This window comes from Eleginops maclovinus, chromosome 1 (assembly GCF_036324505.1).
Source record: "Eleginops maclovinus isolate JMC-PN-2008 ecotype Puerto Natales chromosome 1, JC_Emac_rtc_rv5, whole genome shotgun sequence".
In the NCBI taxonomy this organism is placed as follows: Eukaryota; Metazoa; Chordata; class Actinopteri; order Perciformes; family Eleginopidae; genus Eleginops; species Eleginops maclovinus.
The window spans coordinates 8795682-8820532 of record NC_086349.1 but is presented as its reverse complement, the minus strand read 5'-3'; the positions used below and the strand labels follow the sequence as shown (position 1 = coordinate 8820532).

The 24851-nt window shown below is 38.2% G+C and overlaps 1 protein-coding gene across 1 annotated transcript; it reads right to left on the bottom strand.

Annotated features, from left to right (window-relative positions):
• Positions 1 to 4202: 4202 nt before the first annotated feature.
• Positions 4203 to 23680, bottom strand: gabrd (gamma-aminobutyric acid type A receptor subunit delta). The gene is made up of 9 exons (XM_063894765.1): positions 23276 to 23680; positions 13586 to 13701; positions 11357 to 11424; positions 9826 to 10046; positions 8107 to 8189; positions 7767 to 7904; positions 7193 to 7348; positions 6272 to 6483; positions 4203 to 5232 (listed from the first exon to the last, which is right to left on the bottom strand). The coding sequence occupies exons 1-9, from the start codon at positions 23341 to 23343 to the stop codon at positions 4909 to 4911; spliced, it is 1386 nt and encodes a 461-aa protein (XP_063750835.1). The 5' UTR covers positions 23344 to 23680; the 3' UTR covers positions 4203 to 4908.
• Between the last annotated feature and the right edge of the window lie 1171 nt (positions 23681 to 24851).

Here is a 24851-nt window from a genome sequence, read left to right as displayed (position 1 = left end):
AATGAAAGTTGAGGCCTAATCAGCATTTTGGCTAAATGTTTACAAAACTGTTATTAATGTCTCAAAAGTTGCAACAATAAAGGCCTGTATGTTCTTTCGAACTGAATATAGTTTTAGTGTAACACACTTAATGTCAAACAATAAAGGCTTTTGCCAACATAATTATTGACAAGTTCCAAAGGCCACTTTATTTTTAATTGCATTTTGCAATAATTTTAAGGAATAAACTCACACAGAATAAAGTGTCAGCCAGCCAAAAACCAATCCAACCACTAAAAAGGTTAACACTCTTCTGTAAGCGCCTGCATCAATAGAAATCATTCCCCCAGTTTAGTTTTTATCATCAATAACTATTGCACAATCTCAGTGTACAAACAGTCCTCACTGTCAATTAGTCAGCTTAGGATAAAAGCTTCTGAGCTTCTTGGGAATTCAGAGCAAGCAGTGATTAGTAAGCAAGAGTTAGAAAAACAGATCTGCATTGAAAATGAAAAGGCTCCAGGAGGCTTTGCATGAGTTGCCTACATCTGACTCTGGACCCCCTGTTGATTATTGTGATGGTTTATGCCTTGAAGGTGGCTCCCTACTGGTATACTTATACAACCCAGTTTAGGATTGTATAAGGAACAAACATTGCAAGTCATATTCCTCCATTATTAAGTGTTGGTATCACCATGTTGAAGGGATATGATGTTTAAATAATGTATAATATATTTTTTAGTGGTAAATAAAATGTATTTAAGATCTAAAGATCAGATACAGACCATTAATAAAAGTTATGTTTTGGTTGCCAGATTGTTAAAGATCTATTCCTACAGTAATATTATCTTTGGCTTATTGTAGGTTCATGTTTTGTCAAAGCAATTTATTTCCCAACAAGTGCAAATTATATTGCAAGATTTAAAATTGTATTGACACAATCATGATCAAAATTAGTGCCATGTTTAGGTTCATTTGTAATGATAACTAATCATGTTTCTGTCCAACAAAACTTAACCCACTAAGAATGATGACGTTTTTTCAACAAATTAGCTTTAATCAAATGTAATTTCCATAAGACAGGTTTGCCACCCACTACAGAGCGTTCACCAAATATGGTGAACGCTCTGTTCACCATATTTACATCGGAAGAGTCTCACTGACCAGGTTTTTTTTTTTTAAATGGCAACCCAAAATGTGTAGTATTAGATTGCTTATACCTTAGCTTAAAGGCATTAGTACTTGTTATTATAAATAATTAAGTCTATTATACATAACCCCTTTCAAAGTTTGCCTAAATATCTTATAGTTTGGATTGTGAGCCAACAAATTACTTTTTATGTCTTAAACAGAATTCATGCATTATGTGTGGTGTAGTTGCATGCAGTACGAACCTACAGATATGAGCAGGAGTCCTTTGTTGGGATCAGTTTCTTCAAGTGTGTTTCCAAAAAGTTCTCTCGAAGAAAATCACCATACCATAACAGTCACACACAGTTGGCAGAAGTGTGTCTGTCTGATTTTGCCTTATACATGACAGCCACCCCTTAGACCCACTAGATGTGTAGGTATGTCAGAAGAGTGTGTTTTCCTGTGTGTGTTCAATGTTGTTTAAGTCCACTGGAGTGGAGTATCAGTGAGCGTTAGTGTGTTCCAAAAGCGTACATTTGTGTGTCTAGGTTCCTTCGGTGCCATTGTGGAAGATAAGGTTTCCTGCCCCCTGCGCCCACATCTTCATCGCCATCCGTCATGATGTCACCTCTCCTGGCCCAGAACAAAGCTATCTCCCTGGGAGAAGCCGTCCTGTTGCGCTCCCTGTTCAGAGAGCACCCAGCCCTGCCCTGCTCCCCACCCATGCCTGCTCTGCCTCTACGCTGCCTGCCCTGATAACAGCCTCGCTCCCTGGTACTCACAAAAACATGGAGCAACAATCGAGATGCTGATGGCCCCCTGAGCAAGCACTACAGGAGAGTGCGGGTATAAATGCTGTTGCGTTGAGGATGCTGTGTAGGTCGATGCTGTCCAGGAGTATCTATCCATGAACAAGTGAAACAATGACGGATGAGTGGCCAGATTTTTTGTATTATTGATCAGTGTAAACATTGTTCTGATGGCCCATATGATGGTATTACTGCCACCTGGGGGCAACCAAACAACTTGTTAAATGTATTAGTATCATTTGTTAACCATTTATAAATGCTAGTTTTGTCTATCAGCTGTTATTGTACAGTGTTTTACAGTTTATATAGCTTATCCTAGGGGTGACTGTGGCTGTGAAGCAGTGCTGTCGTTTATTGGAAGGTTGTGGGTTCAATCCCAGCCCTTGTACATGTTGATGTATCCTTGGGCAGGTGACTTAACCCTATGTTGTTCCTGGTGGAATGTTGTGTGAATGTGCTTACTTAACTAAATGGTACATTGCTCTGTATGAAGAGGTTGTGAATGGGTTAATGATAATGGAAAGCGGCCTTTGTTCCCTTGAAAGGCTCTATATAAATTGAATCTATTATTATTATAATTATTAATGATGACTTGTAGTATGTAAAGCACTTTGAGGGGAAGTAACCACTGGATAACGCTATACGTATAAATACAGTCCATCAAACATTTGTTTGCTGCCTGGGAGCAGTCGGAGTAACCTAAAAAACAGAAAGTGAACAGTGATTTATGGCAGGCCAGATTTAATATCTAAATCATGCTGGAGACTGGGGTTCATATCAACTATTTATGTCAACCAATCATCTTCATCCATCTCAGAGATCGGAGCAGTGGGCTGCCATAGTGTACTGCACCTGGGGAACCATACCTTATTAAGCTGTAGTTGCCAAGCAGATATATTGGAGGAATAAATCATTAATAAAGTTGTGATTTTTCCTTGACCAAGTAAACTAAAAGCTATTGTGATAACTAAAGATTACATTTTTTAAAAATATTTATTTATTTTGATTTTAATGTTTTTGGTTACCCTCAGGCAAAAATTCCTCCTTTACAAAAAAAAACAATATCGCAATATAGGGGACAGTTTGCTCTGAAATGTATCTTCATGCTCCTCAAGAGGATGAATAATTTTACATTTTGGCTGCTTTATGGTTCCCCGTCAAACCAAACTGTAACCCAAATAAAATAGCAAAACAACCTTATTTTTGTCTAAGTCAAGGGCGGCCAACGTTAACACATCAACACTGATGATTAATCTGGAAACCTTGACGCATTCAAAATTTACGCAAATTAATCACAACACCAAGTTTGACTCAAAGTTGACTCAAGGTTTACCCTGAATCGCATGGCATGGAAGAGGCTAAGAAAGCAGAGGAATCAGCACATGCTACATTACATTAAATTAACTGGAGACCACAGGAAATCAGTAAGCAGTAGGCAACTACTCCAACGAAAATGGACTGAAATAAGTTAGGCCAACCAAGCGCAGGTTTCTTGAAGATGCACAGAGTTGGAGATAGTGGACATTGTCACCATTGTAGGAAAAGATAGTGCTCACAGTGAGATAATATTCCCTGTGTAGCACACATTAAACAGAGGTCATCTTTGCACTTCTCCATAACAGCGTCTTTGTTGAAATAAGAGTAAAATTCTCAAAAAAACTCTATGTTTGTATAATGTTCCTAATTAAAACACTGCATATGTATTGTTTTAACTCCCCCTGAATTACAATTATATGCTAGTATTTTATTTTCTGATAACAGATTATTGTTGTTATTTAAGCAATTTGGTTTATTAATCAATAAACAGCACAAGTAACTTTAGATGGATAATACAACATTTTGTTATTTATGTTCTAATACAATTTGCTTAACTCCAAAAGATAAAATTAGAATGTGCTTAGACAAGACACCTGAGGTTAAAAAGATTATCATAGGTAATGCTTTGTTGCTGAATCTATTAAGAACTGGGTCATTCTTTCAAAGGGTAAGCATTAATGCTCTCTCATGCCTAACCTTCCTGAAAATCAATTTTGAGTTCACAAAAAAGGACTCACAAAAGTACACAATTATTCATGGGCCACAATTCTTGACCTCTGACAGTTCAACAATTCAATAATGCACAATACTTTGAATTAGAGCCTTTTGACCACCTTCTTTTTGAAATGTTTTCCTAATACTTTGCGTTAACAAATTTGCAACCGCCAGAGGGGATTTCAGCATTTGTATTTTAACATTAAAGTTACCGTTTGAAGCCAGGGGAGAGAGACACAAACACACAGGTACTGTAGTGAGGGAAGTCCTTTAATGTTGAGGAAACAGGCAGAACTGGCAGAAGGAGATAAGCTACCGCAGACGGTGTCCTGAACCAAAAATGAGTGGGAAACAAAATGGGTGGAGGACCAAAGAAGGGTGAGGAAGAGAGGGGGTGGCGATGGCGCGGGAAGAGGGTGAGTGAGTTATCAGCCATGCAGGATAGTAGTACACCTCATCTTGTTATCCTTTAGTTTGGGCGGCGCTTTTGCTTCTTTTTTTTCCTGGATAACAGGCGGTTCACTCCAGATTGATGCTTTGAGTTAGTTAAGCTTTTTGGTATTGGCAAGATGTGAGCTTGTGGTCAGTACTGCAGGTAGATATTTAGTCCTGTGTTACGTTCTTAGAACAGGATGAGGAAATTGGCTAAACTGTAACTGTACAGGCAAGACAGTCCTTTGCCTTTAAACAGCACATTTCTGTATTTCTATTTAAATATAGTCCTGCTTACACTTGTTATACTCTTAACTACTTCCATTAATTACCGTATTTCCATATTCAGAGACTGCGACACTTCATTTTCTCTGAGGTTTGTCTCATTTTTTAAAACTTTTTTAACTGAGGCCTGCAGTATATTTCTGCTGCACCAGTCTGCCAGCATTGAAGCGACGAGACTCCAGCAGTTTCTTATATACAGCCCTGGATGGCAGCCATTGGCACGGACCTGCAGCCATGCTCTTCACATGGTGTATGCCACCCAATAGATCACATTCACCACGGCGAAAGTGAAAGGGAACACGGCCCTGGCGTAGATGTCGATGGTGTCGGCATCAATGGGCTTGCAGACGCACTTGGAACAGCACTTGTTCTCCTCCGTGCTCTCCTCTGTCTGCCTGGATCTTCTCCTCCTGGGCTCAGACTCCTCGCTGCCGCCCTCCCCGGGGATTTCACTGCTGGAGCGTTGGGGCCGCCCGTGACGGTTGGAAATCATCACGCCCTGGTTCATGCCGGTGACCGACAGGGAAAAAAGAACCATGGCCTGTTTGCCGTTCTTCACAATGGACTGTAGTGAGGCAAAGAGAGAGAGAGGCATGTCAGCACTTTCTGAGGCTTTACAGGCAGCTTTCATTCAGCAGGAAATGTAGTCAAATCATGCAAGAATTACTATTTCAACCATAGTCAGTTTAGTTTAAAGGAAAAAGACGAGATGGAGTTAAGATTACAATAATGCGTGTTTCGCCATTAGAATACTGCACCCTACTCAATTTCTGCATAAAAAATCCCAATAGATACAGTGAAACACTTCTTGATTACACCTTGAATGTTTAGCACCATCTGTTTACATTCCTTCTATTTTTATCATAGAAATACTTGGGCTTTTTTACACATTACAACATGATTTTTTACATTTGATTCAAATAAAACTCAAGCCTCGTCCACTTTAGATATTATGAGAATGAAACAATACAATAAAGGATTGCAAAGAGCAACTCCTGACACACAACAGATTAGGATGTCTTAGAGTCATTTTTAAAAAACAATGTTCTTAAACATGTTAAACAGATAGATCTTTTTAGATTTTGGGACACTGTGCCAACATTGGTAACTTTTTACAGTCATTGCAGCTTTACTCACTTTGACAATGCATGCTGGTTCCCCACACATTTTTGATCCCGTCACTGTGCGACTGAATGTCTCTCACTTCACTCAGCTCTTTCTGTTATACTCTGTCTTGCGTTATTTATTTTATTCCATTTGGACATTCAATATACTGTACAAAGTCAGAGTCAACACATCATATACCGATTGTGTATCTCAGCGTGATTTATATCAACAGCAAAGCGAACAGACAGTATGATGAGAATCACTATTAGTCCCTGAAGGGAAGTCTTCCATTTTCCCATTATGCTCTATAGAGATTCATTGTCTTGTTGAAGGTCAGTGGGATGGATACACAGGAGTAGGAAGCGTGGCCCAGGTCTATGTATGAAAGGCGCGCTCATTACTCACTACAACCCCCCCCCCCCCCCCCCCCCCCCCCCCCCCCGTTCCGAAGCTTGTTACTTGCTGATGGCAGTACATGAAGGGAATGATTTCCTCACCTCGGAGCTTAGCTTGTTGGCCTTCACCTTTGCCTTCTCTTTGAGTCTGTAGTCAGCGTTGTAGTGAGCGAAGGCGTACTCGATGAGGGCCGCAAACACAAACACGTAACAGATCCAGAAGTAAACGTCCAATGCCTTGATGGCCGACGCTCTAGGAAGGGAGGAGCGGGCGCTTACCATCAGGGTGGTCATGGTGAGAACAGTCGTGATCCCTGTGGAAAGCAAACAGGTTAGGATGCTGTTTTTTGTTTGACATGCTTGCAACACTGCCTAGGTACAGCTGTAGAAAGCAGCTCAAATAGTATCATTGCGGACCACACAACTTGTGAACAGAGAGCCAATATTTTGTCTTCTGCTACATTTCATTATTGATCTTCATCTCTTTCAAGAAGAAAATACATTATGTTCACGATACTAGAAGGGAATAGCATTTGGCGGCTAATGGTTTTGTTGCTTGCAGCCTTTGTGACACTTAAACAATAATTCTGGCCAGGTTTCAATTTAAAATATCCACTTCAACACATTAAAAATCAATATCTCATGGGCCTATTGCCATGAATATTATTCAGGATATTGTGCTACTTACAGGATTAACTTTTTCCACCTGGGACATTTAATGAGCTAGTGCCATTTTCAGGAGAAAAAATCATCTTTTACACAAGAACTCTCATTATCTAACTGTCAGTTTGGCATGAATTTAGGAAAATAAAGCACTTTTTGAATATTAAATCATGTAAACATGTCACAGTAGAAGCACAAAATACAAATATGAGCCGGCATAATATGACCTTTTTAAGTTAACTCTTATTAATGAACGGTCTGAAGCTCTACATGTTTCTACAGATGAATAAACAGCAATTCTGAAAGTTCCACTTTTTAAAATGTAATGTTAATAGTAAACAAAATTAAACAAATACCAACCCAAGGACACACGAGCAGGGACTGCTGTTTGGCTGATCCAAAAGGACACCCATGACATGGCAACCAGCAATATGGAAGGCATATATGACTGGATGATGTAGACGCCTCGGTTACGCCTGAGTTCGAAGCGAAGGCTGAGCCTTGGAAATCGTCCCGCTGTGAAGGCAGAAAACAGACACTGTGTTTAATGGCTTTAATGAAGAGGCCTATTACCCGTTAGGCGAATATCGAATTGTTTTTCACAGACCAAGGGGTACAGACACTAGTGGAAGAACGGCAAGATAAGAGGCATTAGGAAATATTGCAAGCTACATTTTCCCAGCAGCAACTCCTATCATCTCCTAAACCTCAGCTGCAAGCCTGGCTTCATACATTCCTTCTATGCATAGAATATAACCACAGAAGTAATTGAATTTAACTAAAGAATATCTTCACAAAGAATCGAGAAATCTTCTAAAACAAAATCCAATCCAAGTCCAAATCTCAAAATCGTGCATAATTCACAGAACATTCACTCACATGCAGAGGGCTTTTAAACCAGCTCTACGAGAAGGAAAACATGATGGATGCTCACCAGATTTGAAGTTCATCATCTCAGTGACAAACCGATAATCTGTGATAGTGAACTGGGAGAGCTCGAGTTTGTCCAGGCCGTGGATGTGTTTCTGACTGTCAGACCAGTGGTACACAATGTCCTCTGAGGAGTAGCCATCTAGAAAGAAAAAACAGATGTCAAGACATTCCCTCCGTCCAAAGATGCAGTTGTGTGAGGGTTGTAGAAGTAATGGAGAAAGCTTGTAACATTGTAACCTTTCTTTGGTGTCACTTCACTTTGGCATGAACACGTCAAAAGGAATCCTGGTAGCATGGTTTTTCGTGAATGTGTAAAGGAGGGAAAAGATGTTACCACTTACAGCTTTCCAGGTCCAGCATACACTCCTGTTCATCCATAGGATACTTGGTCAGGTCCATATCACACGCCACCGTTGATGTGATTCTAGGAACAAAACAGCCCAGTTAATCAACATTTATTGTTGGTTCTTTACAAATCTACTGAGCAACATGTTTTACTAAGAACTCCTGGTTATCATTCACATGGTTTTACTTCTTGTCAGACCTGGCATCTTTCTAGTACCCCGTTATCCTCTTGTTACCGTAGATGATGAGGAAAAAGAGAAAGATACACAATGACCAAATACTTTGAGCTGCATTTGATGTTTTTCTTTGGCGAATTTGAAAATGAGTGAAAATGATCTATTGCTACAATACGAACATATCACGTCAATTGTGCATATTTATTAAAACAGGAAGTACTAATAAATGTTGCATACACAGAGAAACAATAGCATTCACTCAAAGTCGTGTTTTTGATAAATAAATTCCGATATCTGGAAATCTACCTTACTTAATAAAGGCCAAACACTAACTATGCCCCTACTGAAAACAGCCACCCGCTAAGAGTGAACGTAAAACCAGAACAAATTTCAAAATTTCAAATATTGCAAAAGGGGAAACTCAAGAGGTGGGCAATTGCTTGTTATAGGGTTGTCTGTTATCCAATCAGATTGGTCAAGTCTTGGCTATTGTTGACTGATTGTTGAATCATGTTTTTGCAGTTTTTGTTCTCATTGGACAGAACACGGTTTGTTAGTTTGCTTGTAGTTTTGATGAGGTTTGTAGCCTCATGTTGTTATTTAGCATTTCTGAGGCTATCACTGAGATTCCTCTGCGTCTGTATGTTTTATATCATGATTTATTGAGAGAAACCAAGCAATTGTATGTAATTCATACATTCAACTCCCCCATATAGCCCAAATGTAATGATCCTTTGTTTCAGGAGCAGAACTTTATCTTCTACTACAATGATTTAACTGTGAGATTGGCTTTTGATAAAGCTCCTTAGATCAACTGATAGCTGACTATTCAGGGTCACCCCTACATAACTCATTTAATCCAATGTTGGGATAAAAGTATTGATTATAGCAGCTTGTGTGAAAATGTTCACTTAACAGGAAAAGAAAACGTTTTGTTATTTATAGCAGTTTTGGAAGGCACTGACAAACCATGTCATTCTGCCAAGAGACGGCAGATAAAAAAACATATAATTTTTTTTCCTGATTTTTGTAAAAGCAGTGACAAAGAGCCTATAGTTTGTCATTTATGTCGGAGTGTTTTTATATTTATAGCTGTGGAATGGTTTTGTTTATTTGTGGATTCTGCCAACATATTGACAGTACCACTTTAGCTTCTGTGAAGATTCACCTTGATCCATTTTACCTTCACCTTTCCATATTTCCCCTCAACCCACGTCTCTTTGTGCAAGCACATCAGAACATATCACAATTTTTCTTAAGGCTTCTGAAGTTACCACAGAGAAAATAGTTTACTTTCAGATCATGGTATGGATCATGACGGATTTTCTATCTCAAAAACAGCAAATAAGAAATACCTTTGCTCTCAAATGTCTAAGGTTTTGAAGGCTTTGAAGAAAAAGAAATGACAAGCACAGACTTCCTTACATACAAATACAAAGATCCACATCATGGTGCTAGATACAGTCCTTTAGCCCCGCTTGGTGTGTTGTCTGACTGTCTGAGTCTGAGAAGCGAAGACAATAATCAGTATGCTCATACCGGCTGCTGTATAGAATGACTCCGTTGGGTTGCAGGCGGATCAGCTTGTTCTCCACGGTCACATCGTGGAACCAAGCAGATTTGGCGTTGACGATGAAGGTGTCGGGTAGCCACAGCTTGTCCACGAATCGACTGTCCAAACCCAGCGTCTTGTTGGTGTGATTGTAGGACAGGCGGTCGTCGTGCCAGCTCTGCCGCAGGAACACGGTCATGGTGTAATCCTGGCATGAACAATACACATTCAAACACACAGACACAAACATATAGACTGAGTCATCGGCATCTGAAGAAATACTTTCTAATACTAAGGTTTCAGTATTAAAAGAAGGAAACTATTTTTGAAAACAAAACCCAATGCAAATGGTGTGGTTTAATATTAGATTGAGTAAAGTCTCTAATTATAGAAGAACTACAGACCTGATACATCATTTACAAGTTGTGAGCAGTCCTACCTTTGTCAACTCTTTGAAAAAATGCATTTTGGATCTGTAGTATTCTGTGTTTTTGGAAGTTAACCCATTAAAAGTCTGGTCTTTCCAGCCTCAATTTTGATTATTCCTTTGAGACTGTAAAGTTAAATTGTTGGAGAACCCCTTTAATTACTGCAATTTCATGTTAATCAACACTCAATTCAGTTTTTGTTGGTTTTAAATAGTGGGAAGAACAAATAACAGCTAAAGTCAAGTGACAAAAATGTGTCAGATCTTACTTATTGAAAAGTGTTTTTATGGGAACAAGTTGTGATTTAGAAGGAGATTGGCAAATTTGCAACTGCTATTACGGCCCGTCCACACGGTTCCGTTGCGTTGACGCAACTTCCCATGCACTTTGAATTGGGTGACGTCAAGCGTTGCCGAACTGCATTGTGGTTCCGTTGCTTCGCTTTGGCTCCGTTGCTCGCGGTGAAAGTTGATAAAAGTTAAACTTTTCAAGCGACGACTGAAGCGCCAGCCAATCAAATCCCGCGTATGCAAATATGCCAGTATAAGCACTGGCCAATAAAACCGCGTTTATGTGTGTCTGGGGCGGGAGATTAATGTGATTGGTTGTTGGTCGCGTTAACCCTAAGCGCCAGACACACCCAACGGCAAGCATCAACGCAACGGAACCGTGTGTACACTGCGTAACTGAGATTAGTCCTTTGCTAAAATCCAACGTACTGATACTGTTTGAAATAATCAATAGTTGATAGTAATTAACTTCAATAGAATGAATGAAAACACAGTTATTAAGTGACAAAAATATAGATCCTAGTATTGTATTCAACCTGATATGCATCCTATTGTGTGAATCCCCCCCATCCCCACACTAGATTTGGTTCTCACCACACAGAATCCCTGAAAGTATGAAATTATCTAACAACTCAGCCAACGTGTCACACATGCTCACTCTGAGTACTTCCAAACCCTCCAGTGGGATAAATCAGGATTATGCAAATAGCGAATCTTTGATCTTTGCCGCAATAGTGAATTTATGAGATGATAGACAATCTCAGTGTGGAAGAAAGTGTGAAAGTGACTGTATACTCTACCATGTTGGCTTCGGAGATGTGGTCAATACTGGCCACTTCGATGGCCATGGCCACGTTGACTGGTGGACCTGCGAGGGGGAAAAGTCAGAAAAGAAAGCCAACCCTACCCCCAAACACACACACACACACACACACACACACACACACACACACACACACACACACACATACACACACACACACACACACACACACACACACACACACACACACACACACACACACACACACACACCCACAATCCCTTCCATCCTAGCTGCATCACCCATCTCATTCCCTCCCACCTACCATCCTCCCACGTCTCAAACACTCCTACAGTGCATGGAGATTAAGTATTATCCAGTTTAACCATGCTAAGTGGCACATCACACTATGGGCATTCATAAACAGCACTGGGCTTTTATGGGCTCACACTAAGTGAGTTGCTGCCAACATACATACACACACACACACACACACACACACACACACACACACACACACACACACACACACACACACACACACACACACACACACACACACACACACACACACTGTTGCATTTCCACTCAACAGTTTGCCATATGATTAGCATGGAGTGTGTCTCTGTGATCGGATGCTAGAGGGCAGAAACTACAGGGGAGCGCACTGATGCAGAACCGAAAGGCTATTTATACTGAACATTAAGGAATCATATATTTCCATTCCCCACCATTCAACACCTTCCCATAACAAATTCTAGCAAATCATTCTCTATTGGCCATACACTGGATCGGTGATTTACCGATTTATAGTGTGCGGTGATTTACAATGGCATGGTAATTTCATGCCAAGGTCACCAGGAGCAAGTTTAGAGGGTGTTACATGATGCGGTAACAAGCATGTGTTATCCTCCAGAGGCTCTACACACGTTAATAATACATTTGCAATATATATACTATACAAATGTATATGTAGTTGAATAATACATGTTGCTTTTACCAATCCTACCATAGTGATGCTGTTATATTTATGTTAATGCTTCTTTAGTTTTTAGTCATACATTTTGAAGAAAAAAAACATGAATATAACACAAATACAATGAGATTCACAGATGTGCCTTAAACATGTTTTAAACTCTAGAAATTATGCTACTGATACGCTGGCCAAGAGAGGTCAAATGTAATATTATACAAGTTATAATTGTTTTTCTTGCAGTCCATTCAGTTCACCTCTAAGCACTGACCAAGGTCTTATTGTTTGTTTGGGAGCTGTACATTGAATTGTTATAATGTAAGTAATGGTAATTTAGAAATGTTTTCAAAAAGCAATAACATTTATAAATAATTTTGTAAACGTGAAAACCAATGATTTGTTTCATAAATATTCCTTTTACCCAAATGAAAATTGTTATATTTTTGGTTGCAGAAGAAGGTTGGTAAAATAAATAAAACGTCTATAAAACCATTTATTTCTTTTTTATTTCTCCCAAAACAATAATTGTAATATCTAATATTGTTTGTACTTCCTTAACCAAATAAATATAGGCATTTTTGCTCCATGAAGAATCACATCATGTGGAGTCATATTTGTGAATCTTATCTTATTTCCGGTTGCAAAACATGCCGATAAATCCTTTTTATATTCAGTATATCTGTGTGAGTGTGATATTTATTGTCTAATAACACAAATATACCCATACTAAAAGGATGTGAGTTGAATGACGGTAATCTCTCCCAATAACACACATGATTCCTTAGTGTTCACAAACAGCTCTCAGCCCATTATAATGTCACACCAATAGTAATGCAGTCACCACATGATGCTGTGTAATGATGATCTGTGTGGAGCTCAGGGCGGCGTGTGGTTCTCCACATTTTCACCTTTTGCTCAGCTGAGTTAAGCTGTGAGATTGAGAAATCTATCGCTGTGGTCATTGGATATTTCACATCTTGCAGCCATTCTTAGCAAAGTCAGTCGGCGGTGCTCATTGTTTGCACCAACCGTCCTTGAAGGGCATCGTCCTACATAATCCCCTAAGCAAAGCATCTCTACGAATAGATGTTTTTCCAAAGCAGGTATTAACATGAGGTAAATACGGCTTTGTTCTAACGAGAAAAAATAACAAAGGCACCTCTCAGGTGAAAGGAATTAGAAAATGAAATGTCTTCGTTGCTGTAGCTTGTGGTGGGGGGATGCTAAGGATGGCTGTAAATGTGAGGGGGTGAAATGCAACCCAACGCCACAAGCAGTAGATCTCATACTCACCTCCTATCCCAGGGCGAAAATTTCTGGCATAGCCCTTCATTAATTCATCCAGATTAGGTAACCAGGATATTTCAATGTCTGAACCTACATAGTCCCCAATGTCACTCAGCATGGCCCTAAAAGAGACAGACAGCAAACACAGGAGGCTTCAGCGGTCGTTCGGCCACTCGTGTGTCCACAGGAGAGCCTCAGATACATTCAGGAACAGACACAGGGGAAAACAAGCCTTGAAATGTGATAGAGTGTTAGCTGCTGAAAGACAAAAAGTGTTAGAAGTCACAGTAGTTAAACTTTTCCTGCACCTGCATGACCTCATCAGGTAGCACATTTTGTTAAACCAGTGTCTATAATGAATTATTAACATTGTTATAATATGCACTGTATCATTTTATTAACAAAAACTCAGACTTAAAAGTACCACTGACACAGCATGTCTTTCTCTCCATTTACAGCCATGAAGCTTATAGCTAAATCTAGTGTACATCATCAATCCTCATTTTTTTATGCATGGTTCTTGTTAAAAAATGAATAATTTTTACGAGCACACCAAACACTGTGCCTAATGCTTTAGAACAGCATCATCGTGACTGAAAATCATTTTATAATGACTTAAAAGGTCAAGTGATATAAAACTTCATTATATTGTAAGGTAGTCTATTATAATTCTTATTGTCGCAATATAATCTTTTTAAACGCATAATGATCACCATCATTATGCAATGTAATGTGATTACATCTTACATAAGTGGCAAGTACATGCTTTAAGTAATTCAAGTAATACTTGAATTACTTATAGCAGATACAACACATTGCAAGCTTGTTATAAATCACTATATGTGATCATACAGTAAGTAAAATGTCATTGAAGGACTGAAAATTATGAAGAATTATGATACTTGACTTTATGTAATGCTTTATCATGTTGATTATGTCAAAAGCATTAGGGAAATGTACAAGTGCTTAAAACTAAAATTAAACACTGCGCTACATGAAGATTTTACCGCCTAGTTTTTTTATGTATAAAAGACATGGGCTTCAGAGATAGTGTCACCCTTTTTGGCCACTTGGGTGCTGCAGAACAAGCTGAAAACACACCACAGACATATTATCAACTTGTGAAGTTGTTAGGACAAAAGAGTTAAGTGCCTATCTACAAATCCGGTAACATAAACATTTATTTGGAGCTTTGTTCCTGTTCTCTGGAAAAATATTAGTCCGTTATTCATTCCCCAGCTCTGTCTTTGTCTCCATCTACTCATGAAGGAAATATCTGTCCAAGTTATCAGCTAACTGATAGCATACTATAGGTTTTTCACTTCATGATCTCCAAAACATAGTCACTTTAACTGTTGGACTGTTTTTTAAAACATATAGGGATCTTTATGTTATAAGGAATTATTGCAAACTTATTCATTCATGAATTTAATTGTAGAATTGTGATTTTCCTCAATCGCTCCAATCCTTTAAATTATGAATTATTGGATGAATTGCATAGAGTCTCTTAAACGTACAACTACAATAAAGATAAATGTGTCCACATTAATATTTAAACTGATTAAAGTGGGATAAAGCAGGCCCTTTGTTCTTCTTCATGCCACCTCAGTTTTATTCCTGTTCAAATGTATATAGTGAATGTCACTAAGTACTTTAATGTAAAACATTTATGAGTCACAGTAAATACAGTATCATACAGTATATGTGATCCTACACAAATCCAAAGAAGATTTCTTCAGCATGAACATGAGCAAATGTGGCTGGTCATTTCATAACAACTTACCAACTACATCTATACTAGCATGCAAAAGCCACATTGGTTAAAGGCTGGTTGGCATAGTCTTCTTGTCTCCATAGGGTGCATTTGTCTGCAAGTATGTATGCTCTGCCCCAAGACTTTTTTATTTTAATACGGTTACATATTTAACTAACTTTTCTCACAAGTTTTCTGAAATGTGATGTTTAAATACACAAATGAGGCATTTGATTTTGTGCTTTAATGCATATATTTCCAGAACAATATATTTCATTTGGTTGACATATTAGTGTCCAAGATTTTTACAGAGGAAACTACATGTATAGGGAAGCTGTGGCACACTGGTGTAGTGCGCTGATCTAAGGATCAAGGGAGAGTCCCACTGCAGTCAACATGTCGTTGTTTCCCTAGGCAAGGCACTTCACCCCAAATTGCTCCTGTGGGGACTAACCACCGTATTAAGTCGCTTTGGATATAAGCTTCTTATAAATCACATGTAATGTATAGAAATATCTTTGAATTAACCTTTAAATCAGAAAATGCTGAAAACTGCTTTAAAACCATCAATTTTTTTCATGCTTAAAGAATAATATTTTCCATTTATCAGGCAATGAATTATAAATAAAAACAACCCTCTTTGAACATCTTTAGAAAATATAAAGGAATGATACTGGAGAGGCTGGTGCTGAACTGGAGTACGAAAAGAAAAGAAAAAAATACCTTTGAGAAAAGACACGTATTCCATACATTTTACAAGACACAACAGCTGGGTTAAACAATTGAACTAATGGATATCACCATACGACTTCCCCATTTCATCACTTACATTAAGACATGTCGTGATCTAAATATGCAAATGAAGCATCAACTAATTTAGGATAAAATATCTCACATAGGTGGTTACTTTATTAAACCATAAATGTATATCATGGATTTGACTGATACAACACATTGTCCATGGTATGAAAAAAATGTCCTTTAGTTTAGTTTTTTCTGATAGACTACATATTCAAATGTATTAGGTCTATTGAGTAAGCAGCTTATTACATCACTGTCTTTAGTTTTGGACCATGACACCTCAATTCACGCTGTGGGTTTTCTCTTTCCTCTAACCTCACGAGGGAAATAATAGCAACATCTTTAAAATATTGCCTCAAACTCCCCAGAGACCTTGGAGGACTGCTTAAGGAGCCCAGACTGACAGACACTGGCACTGTGTGGGATATAAAAGCAGCTCATCTCAGATACCACCAGGTGGCAGTTTTGCATTCTGAAACAGAGCCTGTAAACAGATGACATGCAGATATAACATATAGCACAGTGTGATCCTTCCTGTATGCAAGTTTAAATTGGGTCAGAGTACAAAGAGCCGACTCTTTAAAAAAAAGAAGAAGTGATAAAATGAAAGGTTTCACTGACATTTAGAGTCACAAAGACTGGTGCTGAAATTGACATGGAAATACAGGGGCCCTGATCGAACATTTGATAATCGAACACAAATGAAACGCCTCTCAGTGGCCTTTCAAATAAGCCTGACATTTGGAGAAAGTCCACTTCCTAGAGAGTGAAGCATTACATCCACAACTACGGAAAAATGACCTCCACAGCAAAACATGAAACAATCATCTGCTATACAGATGGTTTCAAAAAAAGCCAGGAAGAAAATGTATTTCTGCCATGTCATTAACATTTTCCTCGCTAATCCATTTTGCAGGCAGATTTATTTTTAGTACGGCAATCACTGTCATGTGTGAAATAAATGGGAGCACTGACTGAATTAATTAATCACTGTGTGACTCCTGGATTTCTGCACTAATTGGTACTTTCTAAATATGGAAATAGTGAGTTTTCCCTTCGAAAAATGTGTTAACACACCAAGGTCACACAGGTCACTTTTGCAATACAAATCCTACAGTATTGGTCGATTTATGTAACTTCATGTTCATTTCTAGGAGCATGCTGTTTCATGTTTCCATGGTGACTGAGTCAGCTTTGTGTTGAGGTTTTTTTTATTAGGTGCATTACAAATCTTTCCTGTTTTATCTTTTAAAAGCCTGTCTTCTAATGATTCCAGTATGACATGATGTATTAATAGCAATAAATTACAGACATTTTGTTTTATTCCTCTTTATGTCAAAGAAGAGAAGCATGAGACCTTTTTTGTTGGATTCATTTTGACTTTCTGTCAATGCCCTCTGTTATTTTTTGCTCATATTTTATCTCATTGTAGTTTAAGACACATCAGAAGTGGGTTACTGATTTTCTAATAGACTTGAATGTGAAAGCTTTTATTTACTTAATGAATCTTGCATCTTGATTTTTATTTAATCAGTAACTGCTTCTAACAAGCAAATTGGACATTTATTTAAAATGTAATAAATTATAACTATCATTGAGTATAGCTATGTAAAGATTGTATCTGACTCCAGCAATAAATTCATTTTGAGAAAAATGCTCCAGATTTTTTGCATTTTGTTAAGACCAAAATAATCCAAAAGGAAACACATGCAGCTCTCAGAGAGGAAACAAAATGTTCCTGTTTGCTGCTAAAAAATAAATAAAAAGGGTGTCTGTGGAGATTCACAAAACATTTGCACCTTTCTATTTCCTCACCCCTCCATCCATGACAAACAGTAGAGTGTGTGTTATTTCCAGACGCTCCATTTCCTTTTGTATTTCACTTTCATTAAACGTCCCTCCCGAGGCCTGGATCTGCACCCGTCTGTTCATGAGCTAACATTAAACAGATGGGGAGAGGAGACAGAGGAGAGGAAAGACAAGGAACAGCAGCCTCTCTGAAATTGATTGTGTCTCTTTTGTGAACGTAATGTGCAGTGTGCACTAACAAGCCTAATTAGTTTTATATACCTACACTGCTAGTTACCTGAGAGCCTGTCCCCTGATCCTCACTGTGCCATTTGTTTTATTGCCATTGATGTGAGGAGAGCAGCGTTGCACAATCCATTTGGAAAAATCATAATAAAAGACAAGTGTGTGTGTGTGTGTGTGTGTGTGTGTGTGTGTGTGTGTGTGTGTGTGTGTGTGTGTGTGTGTGTGTGTGTGTGTGTGTGTGTGTGTGTGTGTGTGTGTGTGTGTGTGTGTGTGTGCGTGCGTGCGTGGTTTTCATTCAGCAAGCACGTCTTTTTTATGGATTACATTAGTACTCTAGTGTTTGACATATTCATCATTTAAATATGTAGTCCAAAAAGTGAGAATATATATATTTTTTAAATGTATCTTTAACTTTATATTTTTATTGAATTTTACATTTCTAAAGTTGTTAATAAAAGCACACATTTAAGGACACCAGAGTTTGGAAGGAATACAGTCCCAATTTTAAACAGATATTATTTAAAATTTGGAGTCTATCCGTTATACCTACATGCATATTTTCTGCACAACCTTGTCATTATGAAGTACGTATCCAAATATTTGTAAGACGAATAATATATTTATTTGTGCTATAGGAAAAAGGTAGTTCTCAAATTTGAGCTGATTCGAATAAAATAAATGATGCTCAAGTAACTAACTGGACCCATTTGACCCCCAACAATCAAGAAATAAAATATATATCACAGATTTTTTTGGTGTTGTTGCTAAATATGTTTTTAGAATAACCATTTCAACGCGGAATACATTTACAAAAGCGATCGTGGTGGTGGGTGGATGTACAGGTGCACAGGACTTAGGAAGAATCCGAAAAAGTACAGGGGACGTTGTGAAATAACGTGTGTCAACATGTAGTTAACATTGGAAATGGAAAAAAAAACTACAGGTTAGGGTTACGGAACTAAATAACTTGGAATTACCAAGGTTAAAACAACAATATTGGTTGCGTAACTTCATTTTGGACGTAAGTTAAGTGTGTTACATGAATTACCATCTTTAAATTAATGTTGGAATCAGCATATAAAATATCTCTCAAGCTTCAACAGTTTCGAGTAAATTCACCCCAAAGCTGCTAAAACCCAATGTGTAGTTACGAAAAAATAACATTCAAAATGTTTGCATTATAAGTACTCACTGTATGAGAGTCAACATTAAAGTTTTGTCAAAATCTGACATTTGTCAAAATGTCTATGTGTATGCAACAAATTGTTTACAGAATAATGGGATACAGCATTTCTCTTTAGTGTTTTATATGTGTGTGTCACCTCAAATGGAGTAGGAGGCTAAGTGGAAGCACTGAAATGTCCCTGCTGCAGGAGCAGAGTGGGGCTTATAGAGCCATTGCTGCCAGAGGAGCATGATCAAATCAAGGTGTTATTGGGAAATGTACTCTCCGGACAGTAGGAGGGATTTAAACGCTGACTCAGCCTCTCACACAGATTGGTCAGGAGACCTGTGTCACTCGAGTTCAGGGACAAGCGTGACGGACTAGAAAAATCATGGAATGTTGGGGATTAAACGCTGCTGCAACACATATTGCTTCCACATGTACAGTACACTAAACTTTAATATGTACATTTGGGGAAAATGCACTCTTAAATGTTCCCCATGTCTTTCTGAATAGCTGAAACACGTTTGGTGTAACATAAATGAGTACATTTTAATGGACAGGATGATAAAACATGGTGAAAATGTTAGCATTCAACAACTACAGCTGTTATGCAGGGCTCCCATTGACCCCAATTCCTCCCACTCTCTATGTACTGCGTATGCATTCTTACACACTTACCCACACAGCACTACGCATGATACATTTCTAGTTTCATTTCAATTTTACTATATTTTGCCTGGAGCCCCAGAAACCAACCACCTTTAGTGGAATTGATACCCTGCCTCGTTTTTTTTTGTTAGATAGATTGTGATCATTTGACAAATGCATGTTGATTAGAAATATGTCACATGCATAGAATTCTTCTAATGTCAGCCAGCTAAACGAGATGTTAGCTCATCTAGAGATAAGTAGTCAACATAAGTGGGGCTTTTTTTTCTTGTTTAATTTTTTTAAACAAGACATGACTCATTTGATCACAAGGACTTTTTCGCAGCCTAAAATTTGAAATTCAAAAGCAGCAAAGGCATATAGGTGCACTGATGACATTTAATTGACTGCACCATTATGGAACAAAGCATGCAGTATACTGAAAAAAATTAAACTTATATTATGTCAGCAGATTTCACATAACTGCATTAGGTTAGTTGAAAGCAATAATATTTAGTGTAAATAAAAAATATTTTGTTCAACTTAATTTTATTGTTTTCAACTAATCCTTTACAGTAAGGTTTCAGTTTTTCCATGTAATATCATTAGTTCTGTAGTGCCAAACATACCAAACGGTCTGCAGCAACAATTGTTTGCCATTAACAATGATATGATATGATATTATGTTTGATATTTCCAATTGTGCCTAATTTTCGAATGAAGACATCTGGGATATGCTAATTGTTATTACTGAGGTTTTAGGAGCGTTCTTTGAAAATGGATATGGAGCATTCGGAATATAAGAAGTTGAATTTTGATACATGTCCTACCAATCCCAACTCATTTGTTATGATTGGTGCCAGCAATTTGAAAGAGCCAAATCATCGTATTTGTATACAGATTGTAGAGACTTGGTTGGTCACTCACTTATACAATTCAGTTTGGACATTCGAATCAGCCCTTTTTGCGATTATAGCATTTTACCAAGAAGAAAATCGGGAGATGCCGATATTTTTAGGGTTTTTTGACCATTCTTTAAATTATGCATACATCGCAATCCAAATCAGAGCCTCAATTGGGGTTTGAAAATAGTTTTTATCACTTAAACCACCTCGCCTATTTACGGTCATGTTTGTGCAACAGACACAAACCACATTACCAGCATTTTGCAAGGCTGGTGTAGAAACAACCCCCCCCCAAAAGAAATCCCACATTTCTCATCGGAGATTAAAATAAATATTTTTGAACATCCTTTTTTAAAACTTTTAAGCATTATTAAATACTTTGAACCAACTGGGCTTTTTTTATGTGCAAATATAGCAATATCTACCTTTTCCAGAAGGTGGCAGTATGAAAGAGTGAGGCCACTGGTGAAAAACTGTACTCAGTGAATGCAAGGCAGCCATGTAAACAGCTCAAATGTTGTCGTTTTCAAATAACGCCAAAAAACTGAGGGGTTTTGGTTCTTTCATTGGATTTGTTGACAATGGGACAAATATATAACATTCCAAACCTTAGAGATGGATATTTGTTGCTGCCAGGTTTTCATCTTTGACCCAAAACCCATTCAAAACATAAACTGACACCAATTAACAGTAGACCCCTATTATTGTAGTACTAACTTAGGTTAAGACAACCATTGAGAGTCTTCTTTATTTTTGGAACCAAGACCAATCCAATCTACAATGTGTTGGTTGTTCTATATTCCTAGCACTTGTCTGTGTTGTTTTCTACTTGTCCTTTACTAGGTTACAGTATTTTAAAGCCCTTATGTCCCTACTGCAGATATTACACAATCGATTTGCAGATTGTGTCTGGGGAAGGGAAGGGTAAGTGACACTTCAACTGGAGCAAAACAAACTTTTCGTCCCACCAAAAGTAGCAAGATAACTTGTCCAGGCAACTTTTTTTGTGAAATGCATAAATGAGGTGCTAAAAAAAAGAAATAACTGGAGTTATTTTGTTTCAGAGAGCAGGGAGGCAAGCAGTTAGCAACTTTCAACCACCAAAGGCAACAGCAGTGTGTGTGTGTGAACATGACTATGTGAGGGAGATAACTGACACATAATGAGGTGCAAGAAAAAGCCTACACTCTGCATTGTACTGGCACCAAATAATAATAATAATACCAGCCGTGACTAGAGGCAGGGAAATCCAATTACTATAGCTATTACTCCCTCTGCTGGTGGACAGCCAAGAGAAACAATAGAAGTGATTTGCTCAAATTTAACCCAATGCTTTAGTATCTTCACCCTTTGACCTTTCCAGTGGAGAAATTTGCCAGATAGGCTTTGGGGAAATTGGGGCTCAGCAGTGGATGCCGGCCTACCTAACAGTTTAAGCTCATGGACAAAAGGGCAGTTTGACTGTACTGTAGGCCTCTATTGAAAACATATAGTTTAAAGAACTAAAACTGTGTATCTGGCTTGGACGCACCTGCTTTGCACAGCTGAGACAAGCAAAAAAGCTGAGTAAGGTCATTCATAATACTGACAGCCAGATGTCATGGTTGGATACATTTAAATGTGACACTTTAAGGTTTTCTTAGAAACCAAATTGAAGTGAATCTCATCACTCTTTTGGTTAACAGTTGAATTTGATCGATTCATTTTTAAAGACTAATTTTAGCACCAAACAGGAGGTGGAGTGTGATGGCAGCACTCCATCTGTTCTTCAAATCTCCAAACAGGGCTTCTGTGTTGTTTATAGCAGAAGGGCTTCTCTTTCTAAGTAGCCTATTCACATTCACACTTAGGCCTAACATATATTTATATTATTTGACCCTGATCGAACAGGACTCTTGAATCACAAAAATGCACCAACTCACCTCACCTTGCATTCACCTCCAGTAATAAACACACAACAAAAATAACCTCTTTCTATGCATATGCATTAGTGTCACCATGTGCCCAGAGGTGAAGCAGAGGAGAAGCAGACAGCAGGTGGAAAAGTAGACAAGGGTAAAGCCACGTATCAACTGTACTAAGCTTTAATCGTACTGTACATTCTTATTAATAAGATAAAGTCATGGGAAACAGCGAGGGTATCAAAAGATATTTTAGCTTTATTTATAGATGTATTATTTATTTATATAAAGGTAACGTTAGTAAGTGTATTGCCTCGTGATATACCTCAGATTTGGCTATTTTAATAATGTCATCGATATGTCATTCTTATATTCTGATTAGGCTAAATTTAAGGTTTATCCAATTTTTTTTTTTTTTTATCATTCCACTTACGGGCGACATAAAAGGACACCTGCAAGAAGTGAAAAAGCAAAACGTGATCTCACCAAGTGAAAAGATCCCCGCCAACGAACAGCACAGCAATACTCGCCAGCATGAAAGTTTCGATCTTCATTCCGCACGCTTTGTGATAAATAATTGAGGGGGTAAAAAAATTAAAAGTTTCCCGGAATAGAAATCGAAGAGGACAAACAAAGCCACAGAGTTTTATTTTAGCGCGTGCTCCTCGTGATCCAGCGCAGCAGAGAAGAAAGTAAAGTGTTGTGCTGATGCTGCTGAAGATGAGGATGAAGATGACCCCATCATGATGCTCCACAAAATTCCTTCTCGTCCGGGAGCGCACAGGAGCAGAGCGCACCGAGGGAGAGGAGAGGATACCCGGTCAGACCGCAACAAACAGCAGATCCAACGCTTCCGCTGCCGTCTGTCCTCCAGCAGAGAGAGAGAGATTGAGAGAGAGTGTGTGTGAGAGAGAGATACATGGAGAGAGAGAGAAAGAGAGACAGAGAGAGAGAGACTCACTAATCTTTCAATTCCCTCCGATGCTTGGCCTCAGATTCAATCTGGACAGAGAAGGCGGGGGATGTCATCATGAATATAGGACTTCCGTTTATTATGTAATGTTTGACACGTTTGGTCCACATGCATTAGGATATTACATGTCTGAAATAATGTGGTGTTTCACTGGTTGAAACAGGAATTAAGTGGGTTGGGGCCACTCAGATCCTGAAGTTCCTCTGGGGGACTTTCCGTTCATTAGTATACTATGAGTAGTATAATGTATTTGATCTCCGATATGAAAGGTGGTGGTCATTTATTGTTTAATTGAACAATTTCCAATGGGACCCTGGAGCCGCCCACCTTTGGTCAGCAAAATAAGGAGAAACTACTCCGTTATTTAGCACCTTTATTCATGCTCAAAGTCACATCTGAATGTTTCTCTTAACCCACATAGGGATTGTAACACTGTTTATGTAATTCTCAACAAAAACCCAGTGGCGATTTGTTCAGAGGAATATGACTAATACTGATAATAAAAAACATTATCAAGAATATGAGGTCCACACTATGGGTGAACCGTATGATGGATCCTTCATTGGTTGTCTTTACACATCTCAATCTGCCTATACTTTCAATCATTAAGTAAAGAAGTAACGACATATAATTACACCAACAATATTTAAAGAAACATTATATACTAGAACCTAAACCATAATACAAAGTATATTAATCCAACAATCAGGCATGATGCAGCCTCAAAGGTATAAACAATAGCTGCCCACCACCAAATTTCACTCAGTTAGGAAATAAATGTGGCTCAATAAGTATTGAAGGTGTGGAATGCCAACCAATTTTGCACTGAGATGAATCTGTGAGTACATTCAGGTAACTTATTTGTGATCAATCCATTTTTAACACCAACAGAGGCAAAAACAAAACAAAGTATAAGCAAATCCCACTCCACAGGAAATATTCTATGAAAATCTGTGGGATTTATTGTATTATATAGGCATTATATGAGTCCCGGAGTTTATAATCCCAGTAGGCATTATAATCTTCTTTCAGTGTGATTGAAAATCATATTGATTGATAGGGAAATGTATGATCCTGTGAAAAATATTC